The sequence below is a fragment of the Nicotiana tomentosiformis genome, chromosome 4 (assembly GCF_000390325.3).
Source record: "Nicotiana tomentosiformis chromosome 4, ASM39032v3, whole genome shotgun sequence".
In the NCBI taxonomy this organism is placed as follows: Eukaryota; Viridiplantae; Streptophyta; class Magnoliopsida; order Solanales; family Solanaceae; genus Nicotiana; species Nicotiana tomentosiformis.
This window is the reverse complement of record NC_090815.1, coordinates 91,485,817-91,495,892: the sequence shown is the minus strand read 5'-3', so window position 1 is coordinate 91,495,892 and position 10,076 is coordinate 91,485,817. Positions and strand designations below refer to the sequence as shown.

Sequence of the window (10,076 nt, the reverse complement as noted above, 5' to 3'; positions counted from 1 at the left end):
CGAGTGGAGAGGTTCTAAAGATTATGTTTCCAGTAGGGCAATTTCATGTTTGAAGGTCCAACGAATGGTTAGGAAGGGGTGTTTGTCATATTTAGCCTTTGTGAGAGATGTTGGTGCTGATACTCCTACTATTGATTTTGTTTCTGTAGTGCGAGACTTTCCGAATATGTTTCATGCAGACCTGTCGGGCATACCACTCGACAGGGATATTAATTTTGGTATTGACTTGGTGCCGGACACTCAACCTATTTCCATACCTCCGTATCGTATGGCACCCGTAGAGTTGAAGGAATTGAAAGAGCATCTTCAGGAGATTCTTGATAAAGGGGTTTATTAGACCTAGTGTGTCTCCTTGGTGTATATTGGTTCTGTTTGTGAAGAAGAAGGATGGTACTATGCGTATGTGCATCGACTATAGGCAGGTGAACAAAGTTACAATTAAGAACAAGTATCCTTTGCCGCGCATTAATGATCTATTTGATCACCTTCAGGGAGCGAGGGTGTTTTCTAAGTTTGATTTGAGGTTTGTGTATCACCAGTTGATGATTCGGGACTCGGATATTCTGTAGATGACATTCAGGACCCGTTATGGTCACTATGAGTTCCTTGTGATATGATCCTTTGGGCTGACCAACGCCCCAACAATATTCATGCGTCTGATGAATAGTGTATTCCAGCCATATCTTGATTCGTCATAGTATTCATTGATGATATCCTGGTGTACTTACGTAGCCGGGAGGAACATGCACAACATTTGAGGATTTTACTACAGAGGTTGAGGGAGGAGAAGTTTTATGCCAAGTTCTCCAAGTATGAGTTTTGGCTTAATTTGGTGGCGTTCTTGGGGCACGTGGTGTCCAGTGAGGGGATTAAGGCGGATTCAAAAAAGATAGAGGCGGTTTAGAGTTGGCCCAGACCATCTTCAGCTACTGAGATTAGGAATTTTCTTGGCTTGGCCGGATATTATCGTTGCTTCATGGAGGGTTTCTCGTTTATTACATCACCTTTGACCAGGTTAACCAAAAGGGTGCTCTATTTAGGTGGTTGGATGAGTGTGAGGAGAGCTTTCAGAAGCTCAAGACTGCATTGGCCACAACTCCAGTTCTAGTTTTGCCTTCAGCGTCAAGCTCTTATATAGTGTATTGTGATGCTTCTTGGATTGGTATTGGGTGTGTCTTAATGTAGGAGGGTAGAATAAATGCTTATGCTTTGCGCCACTTGAAACCCCATGAGAAGAACTACCTTGTTCATGATTTGGAGTTGGCAGTCATCATTCATGCATTGAAGATTTGGAGTCATTATCTTTACGGTGTGTCTATTGAGATATTTACGGATCATCGGAGTCACCAGCAGTTGTTCAAACAAAAGGACCTAAATTTGAGGTAGCGGAGATGGTTGGATCTGCTAAAGGACTATGATATTACCATTTTGTATCATCCTGGGATGGTCAATGTGGTGGCCAATGCATTGAGTAGAAAGGTTGTGAGTATGGGTAGCCTTGCATTTATTCCTGTTGGTGAGATTGCATAATATATTCAGGCCTTGGCTAATCAGTTCGTGAGGTTAGATGTTGATGACACCTATTTTCTTGTCCTCAAGGACACGATTCAACACAGTGATGCCAAGGAGGTTACTATTGGGGATGATGGAGTGTTGCAGATGTAGGGTCAGATTTGTGTGCCCAATGTGGGTGGGCTGCATGAGTTGATTCTTGAGGAGGCCCACAGTTTGCGGTATTCCATTCATCAGGGTGCCGCAAAGATATATCAGGACTTGAGGCAGCACTATTTGTGGAGGAGGATGAAGAAAGACATAGTGGGGTTTGTAGCTCGGTGCCTAAATTGTTAGCAGTTGAAGTACGAGCATCAGAGATCGGGCAGATTGCTTCAGAGGCTTGAGATTCCGGAGTGGAAAAGGAAGCGTATCACCATGGACTTTGTAGTTGGGCTCCCACACACTTCGAGGAAGTTTGGTGCTATTTGGGTGATTGTGGATCGGTTGACCAAGTCCACGAGATTGTTTGCTTTCATGGCGTGCCAGTGTCTATCATTTCGGATTGGGGCACGTAGTTTACACCGCAGTTTTGGAGAGCAATGCAGCGAGAGTTAGGCATACGGGTTGAGTTGAGTACAACATTCCCCCTCCAGATGGACGAATATTTCGAGCGCACTATTCAGATATTGGAGGATATGCTACGCGCTTGTGTCATAGATTTTAAGGGTTCTTGGGATCAGTTTATGCCACTTGCCGAGTTTGCCTACAACAATAACTACCAATCGAGCATTCAGATGGCTCCGTATGAGGCTTTGTACAAGAGACGGTGTCGGTCTCCGGTGGGTTGGTTTGAGCCAGGTGAGGCTAGGCTATTGGGTACTTGACCTTGTTCAGGATGCTTTGGACAAGGTTAAGTTAATTTAGGACCGGCTTCGTACGACGTAGTCTAGACAAATAAGCTACACCGATCGAAATGTTCGTTATGTTGCTTACATGGTGGGAGAGAAGGTACTGCTTAGAGTTTCACCCATGATGGGTGTTATGAGGTTCGGAAAGAAGGGTGAGTTGAGACCTCGGTATATTGGCCAGTTTTTGGTGCTTGAAAGGATTGGGGAGGTGGCTTACAAGCTTGCATTTCCACCTAGTCTATCGAGTGCTCATCTAGTATTTCATATATCCATGCTCAGAAAGTATGTCGGCAATTCGTCTAATGTTTTGGACTTCAACACGGTTCAGTTGGATGGTGATTTGACATATGATGTGGAGTCGGTGGCCATTTTGGATCGGCAGGTTCGAAAGTTCAGGTCAAAGAACATAGCTTCAGTGAAGGTGCAGTGGAGAGGTCAGCCAGTCGAGGAGGCTACTTGGGAGACCGAGCGGGAGATGCGGAGCATATATCTACACCTACTTGAGACTCCAGGTATGATTCTAGACCCGTTCGAGAACGAACATTTGTTTAAGAGGGGGAGGATGTAATGACCCCTCCGGTTGTTTTGAGTGTTTTATCCTCGTTCCTCCATTTACTGCTTATTCTATGCTCAATTGCTATTATGTGACTTGTTGGGGTAGTTGGTTTGGTTCCGGAGATGTTTCGGAATGAATTGGGAGACTTAGTCCCAAGGTTGGAAGCTTAAGTTGAAAGAGTTGACCGAATATTGACTTATGTATAAATGACTCTAGAAGGGAGTTTTAATGGTTCTGATAGCTCTATATGGTGAATTTCGACCTAGGAGCTTATCCGGATACTGATTTGGAGTCCCGTAGATGATATTTGTTGGCATTGGCGAAAGGTGAAAAAATAGAAGTTTGGAGAATTGAGAAGATTGATCGAGAGTTGACTTTGTGGTTACTAGGATAAGAATTTTGTTTCGGAAGTTGGAGTAGGTCTGTTGTGTCAATTATGACTTATGTGCAAAATATAAGGTTAATCTTAGTTGATTTGATAGGTTTCGACATCGATTGTAGAAGTTGGAATTCATTAGTTTTATTAGGGTTGAATTGGGGTGCGATTCGTGTTTTTGATATTGTTTGATGTTATTTGAGTCCTCAACTAAGTTCATATGATATTTTAGGACTTGTTGGTATGTTTGGTTGAGGTCCCGGAGGCCTCGAGTGGATTTCAGATGGTTAACAGATCGAATTTTGAACTTAAGAAATGGACGAGGAGTTCTGGATTGGTGCGATCGCACCTGCGGAGGATTTGATCGCAGGTGCGAGACTGCAGGAGCATGATTGGCATCGCAGATGTAGATTTTGGCTGGGCTGAGGGGATGCGTAAGTGCGAGGTATTTTCCGCACATGCGAGAGTACAGATGCGTGAATGGATCACAAGTGCAAAAGGCCAGAGGCAGGAATTTTTCGTGGATGCAGAGCCCAGGTCAAAAATGAATAAAATCTCGTAACCCTTCAATTAAATACACTGCCTAGGCCTTTTTTTCTGTGGGTCCAAAATCTAAATCTGCAGAATTCACTTAAGTCCTCACAGATCCGCACATGCGCTCCAAGATCCGCATCTGCGCCCAAACGTCCGCTTCTGTGAAGCCAGCTTCACTTACCCATCTCCGCATCTGCAGAGCCTTGATTGCATATGTGGGCTCACAGATGCGGAAGATTCCTCGCACCTGCAACCACTGGCCAACTCCTTCAATCCCACACTTGTGACCCCTGGCTTGCTTCTACGAGCTCGCACCTGCGACCAATCCCTCGCACGTGCGGTCACACTAGAGAATCCCCATCTTATGAGAGCTTTACATTGATAAATGTAAAGTAATCTCTGCATAGAAGTGATTGGTTAAAACCGTGATCATGCCTGAAGCTGCGTGAGCAAAATGTCAAAATATTCAAAGTAATAGCAAAGGAAATAAAAGCATGCCGAAGATATACTCTTGACTGCGAAGCTAAGTTGCGGTCATCGATTGGCAGAATGTAGGTGACGAGGTTTGCGACTATCTATTCTGGTATCAGTTGTGACAGAGGTCGATATAGATTATTCTAGTATGACCTTAGTGCTATATATAAAGGATTTAAAGATTAGCCTTAGCTATACCAGAAAAATTCAAGTGACGGAGAAAGAGAGATAACCTTAGGCAAGTGGTGGATCCTTCATTTGCCCTAGTATGACCTTAGTGCTTCCTTTCTCCCTGTTGACCCTGCACTCAAAGAAAAATTCTGAGTGGGGCGGGGAAGTTAGTTTGTGTCGACCACAGTGTTGGTTTGCCCCGACCTTTGATATGGTTGTGCTACAAAGTTCAGTAGGTGGAACAAATTACTGTATTTTTAGAAAATATTTTGAAAATACTTTTTTTTAAGGCAAATTCCATCATTACAGATTATGACATGTTACGAAAAGTTCACCACCCGCGATTGTTTCTTCTTAAAAACTTTAACCCGTTGGTATCGATTGTCCGTGATGCTTCTGACAATGTGGCTACTCTCCGTTGCGACTATGTCCTAATTAAAACTAATGCATTATAGAGGTTTTCCTAAGGTTATGACCGAACCCTTTCAGGTTCCCTATGTATCCTAAATGGAATCAGGTCTGAGCGTAGTTCGTGGATTATGATAAAATATGATGAAGGTGAACGAGCCTGAGTCAGGCAGCCTACATATCCATATGGAATCAGGCCAAGACATAGTTCGATAATAATATAAGAAAAATTATGAATTTAAGAATGAAAAATGGCCGAGTCTAACTCAGACTGCCTACGTATCCAAATGGAATCAGTCCAGAACGTAGTTCACTTACAAAAGATGACTGAATCCGATGAGGATTGCCTACGTATTCCATTCTGAGGAAATCAAGTCTCGTAGTTCCTGAGCAACATACAAAAATGATATTTGGTTTTTCTATTACAAAAGAAAGGGGAAGAGAAACTGAACCCTATGTGGGTTACCTACGTATCCCTCCGTGGGAAGTCAGGTTGAATGTAGTTCTATTACAATAAAGACCTAATTCTATTTGTCTTTAAATATAGTATCTATTGATTGCGTCTGAGTTGATGGGCTTCGTGTTGACTCTTCCATCCATTTATGCCAAGATTAGAGATCCACATGATAGTGTTCGGTGAACCATGTAAGGACCTTGCCAATTTAGTGCAAACTTTCCTTTGGCTTCTTCTTGGTGGGGAAAGATTTTCTTTAAGACTAACTGCCCCGGTGTGAACTGGCGAGGCTTCACTCTCTATTTAAATGCACTGGCCATGCTGTTATGATATAGCTGACCATGGCATACTACATCCATTCTTTTCTTGTCGATGAGCATGAGTTTCTCCTGTCTGACCTGTATCCACTATGCGTCATCCAATTGTGCCTCTTGAATGAACCTTAAAGATGGTATTTCGACCTCTGCGGGTATCACAACTTCAGTGCCATATATCAATATGTACGGTGTTGCCCTAGTGGATTTTCTCGTAGTGGTCCGATAACCAAGTAAAGTGAAAGATAGTTTCTCGTGTCATTGCTTGTGATTGTCCACTATCTTTTGTAGAACCCTCTTGATAGTCTTGTTGGCTGCCTCAACTGCCCCATTCATTCGCGGTCTGTGGGCTGTGGAATTGCGGTGGACGATTCTTAACTTCTCACATATTTCTCTCATGAGGTCGCTGTTGTGGTTAGCGGCATTGTTAGTGACGATGGACTCCAGTATTCCAAATCTGTAGACAATGTTATTTCAGACGAAATCTGCTACTACTTTCTTTGTGACGGCCTTGTACGTTGATGCTTTGACCGATTTAGTGATATAGTCAATAACTACCAAGATGAAGAGATGCCCTTTTGATGCGGCATTCTCTATAGGTCCAATCACGTCCATGCCCCAAGCGGCAAATGGCCAAGGTGAATCCATTACGTTTAACTCATTTGCGGAACCCAGATGAAATCCCCATGAATCTAGCACTTGTGACACTTCTGCGCGTAATGGATACTGTCGCTTTCCATAGTCATCTAAAAGTATCCAGCTCCCAAGATCTTCTTGGCTAATGTGAACCCATTCATGTGGGGTACGCACGTTCCTACATTTATTTCCTCCAATAACCTGGTTTCCTCGGCAACGTCTACACATATCAACAAACATAAATCTGGGGTCCTCCTTTATCGGACTTCCCCGTTGAGGAAAAGGTGATTTGCCTACCTACCGAGGGCTCACTTTTGACCATTAGTAGCATTCTCCACGTATTCTATGGTTGCAAGGAATTTACTAATGTCATGATACCATGATTTACCATCTGGTTCTTCATCTACATGGAAGCAATAGGCATGTTGATCCCTGATCTCTACCTCGATAGGGTCGATGTAGTTCTTATCTGGATGCTGAATCATAGATGATAAGGTTGCTAGAGCTTTAGCGAACTCGTTCTGAATCGTGGGGACGTGCTTGAACCCAATCTTCGTGAACTTCTGGCATAGTTCCTTCATACAGTGCACGTACAGAAGTATCTTGACATTCTTGGTGGACAAAAAGTTCTTTGACGTTTATGTTGACTGCCATTCTGATCCCAAGGATGCACGCTTCGTATTTAGCCATATTATTAGTACAAGGGAACCTTATCTTTGCCGATGCTGGATAGTGCTGTCCAGATTCCAAAATTAGGACCGCAACAATTCCATCTCCATTTAAGTTTGTTGCTCCATCGAAAAACCTTCTCCATCCAAGGTACGATTCTGCAATATCTTCTCCAGCAAACAATACTTCTTCATCGGGAAAATACATAGTAAGTGGCTCATAATCTCCATCCACTGGATTTTTTGCGAGGTGGTTGGCTAAAGCTTGTCCTTTGATAGCCTTCTGAGTTATGTATACGATGTTAAACTCGCTAAGGAGAATTTGCCATTTGGCTCACTTTCTGATGGGCATCGACTTCTGGAAGATGTACTTGAGTGGGTCGAGACGAGATATAGATGCGTAGTGTATGCTGACTTATAATGCCTTAGTTTCTGGGCAATTCAAGTTAGAGCACAACAAGTGCGTTCTATCAAAGTATACTTGGCCTCACATGGCATGAACTTCTTACTTAAATAGTAGATGGCCTGCTACTTTCTCCCAGTTTTGCCATGCTGTCCCAACACACAGCCGAAGGCATTATCCAACGCTGACAAATATAGTAATAATGGCTTCCCAAATTCGGGGGGAACCAACACTGGTGGATTTGACAGATACTCCTTGATTCTGTCGAAAGCTTTCTGGCACTCTTCTGTCCATTTTGTGGCAGCATCCTTTTTCAGCAACTTGAAAATGGGTTCACATATTACCATGGACTGGTGTTACATCCCATGTTTTCTCACGTGAAAGTATGCCATAAGTAAGTTGATATAAGCTCGGAAATGAGATGTTACATCCCGCATTTTCGTATGTTAAAGTTTCGTCGTAAGTTAATCGACGTAAACTCGAGAATGAGATTATTTTTAGATTATAAGTATTATGCTATTTCAAACAAGTGATGAGTGAATTCGTGAAGGTGAGAGGGTAAGAAAATCGAAGAAAATAAATTTCGTCGAAGTTTAACATTTTGAGATAAAATACGGTCCAAGCTACAATACCCCATATTTATGGACTAGTGCCATAAAGGTACCACATGACCATGATTGCAAGATGTATAAAGTGTGTTAAAACTGAGTAGTATTATAAGTAATTTGTGATAATGTTTAATTATGTAGATAATTGGGTTATTATTGGTCATTGGGAGATTAACAAGTTAATAAAGAGATTAGTGGATAATTAATGATAATCTTTGCATAAAGTTAAAGAACCCCACGAGGCAGCCAAGAGCCTTAGTAAATGCAACTCTTAAAATCACATAAAATATGGGGCCCACTCCCAAAGGTTAAGAGAACCTCTCTAATTCATTTTTGAATCTCTACATGTCAAAGAATGCTTCAGCAAACCCATTCAAAGTGTTAGCGACGTAATTTTCTACAAAGTTCATACAAGAATATGATCAATTCACAAAAGAGATATGAATCCTACAATATGATCCTATAATATGAAATAAGTTAGATTGGTGGAATTCTCAAATATGATTTCGTACGAATATTTTACAAAGTGAGATAGATTGGCAACGTGAGTTTTCTTCTTTAATACTCCTTGTTGCAAGGCTTCTTTAATACATGTTTCAAGGCTTCTTTAATACATAATCTACAAGTAACGAGCCTTCAACAAAAGAATTTATCCAAAGTTATACTACGAGGCTTCTTATAAAATAGCAACGGGATTTTGCGATTCTAAAGGAGTACGGTGCAATCTTTCTCAAGAATATCATACGGATTTTCCCCTACTTCAATCCGCCGTTACATGTTTTTTCACAAACGACGCGTGTTAGAGGGATTTTCAAGAGAATCAGCTCAGGTATGTTAAGGCTATCCCTTCTTGCTTTTTGGCATGATTCATACGATACAAACGAAACGAGTAATCACACAATTTTCATAAATAACTCTATTCATAGAAGTACTAAGGGTGTCTATATTCTTGATTCCCCACGTGACATATTATTATATCTTCTATTCATGGGTCTCAGAAAAATATGTAGTTGATAAAGTTATCCAAAGGGAATATTGATCTTATGACATTCCGAGAAATCTTATTAACTCACTTCTTATGCATTTCATGCATTTATAAATGTACATTGACCCCTGACCTGGTGGCGTTATATACGCGTATATTATATGTATAGGGGATACAGGAAAAGGTTATGGCGTTATATACGCACCACCACCTGATCAGCTGGTATACGTTGATGATTTCGCCACAGTGGCCGAGATGATATGATGGGATTCCCTCAGAGGCTTGATGATGTTATGTACGCATATACCTATGCATGGTATGACATTTATACACATATGCATTACATTATAAATATGAAATGATTCACAGAGTTATTCAGACTTACATGTTGAGTCCTTTACCCCATGTTTCTCTCATGTCTATTGTTTACTGATTTTCATTCCTTACATACTCGGTACATTATTTGTACTGACGTCCCTTTTTCCTGGGGATGCTGTGTTTCATGCCCGCAGGTCCCGATAGACAGGTTGAGAGTCCTCCAAGTAGGCTATCAACTCAGCGAAAGGTGGTGGTGCGCTCCATTTACTCTGGAGTTGCTTATTGGGTCGGTATGATTTTGACATGTAATGATTGGTATGGCTGGGCCCTGTCCCGACCTTTATGGTATTTATCTACTCTTAGAGGCTTGTAGACATATGTCATGTACGTAAAATATTGTATGGTCTTGTCGGCCTATGTTAAGGGTACGAGTGATCATTTTGGTCTTATAGGTCCTATGTCACATGTATAAGTTTGTATTATATGTTGGGTCCAATGTTGAGTATTTCCTCATGTTTTATTTTACTGATCTCACGACAGCCTCTCCGACTCATTTACCTATGATAGTATGATACGAAAGATACGTTACGTTGGTACTCGACTGAGTAAGGTACCGGATGCCTGTCGCGGCCCATTGGTTTGGGTCGTGACAACTGGGATATAAAGCTACTCATGTAATTTAATCTACCCAGGAAGCGCATTACATATTTCTTGCTCTTTGGTAGTGGCAATTCCTAAATGGCCTTGATTTTTGATGGGTCCAGTTCTA

At 41.8% G+C, this 10,076-nt stretch overlaps 1 protein-coding gene across 1 annotated transcript; it reads right to left on the bottom strand.

The window, feature by feature from the left end:
• Positions 1 to 6,163: 6,163 nt before the first annotated feature.
• Positions 6,164 to 7,743, bottom strand: LOC138910137 (uncharacterized). Its single transcript, XM_070201359.1, has 4 exons — positions 7,526 to 7,743; positions 6,920 to 7,304; positions 6,638 to 6,801; positions 6,164 to 6,545 (listed from the first exon to the last, which is right to left on the bottom strand). Exons 1-4 carry the CDS (start codon positions 7,741 to 7,743, stop codon positions 6,164 to 6,166), a joined length of 1,149 nt encoding a protein of 382 aa, XP_070057460.1.
• Between the last annotated feature and the right edge of the window lie 2,333 nt (positions 7,744 to 10,076).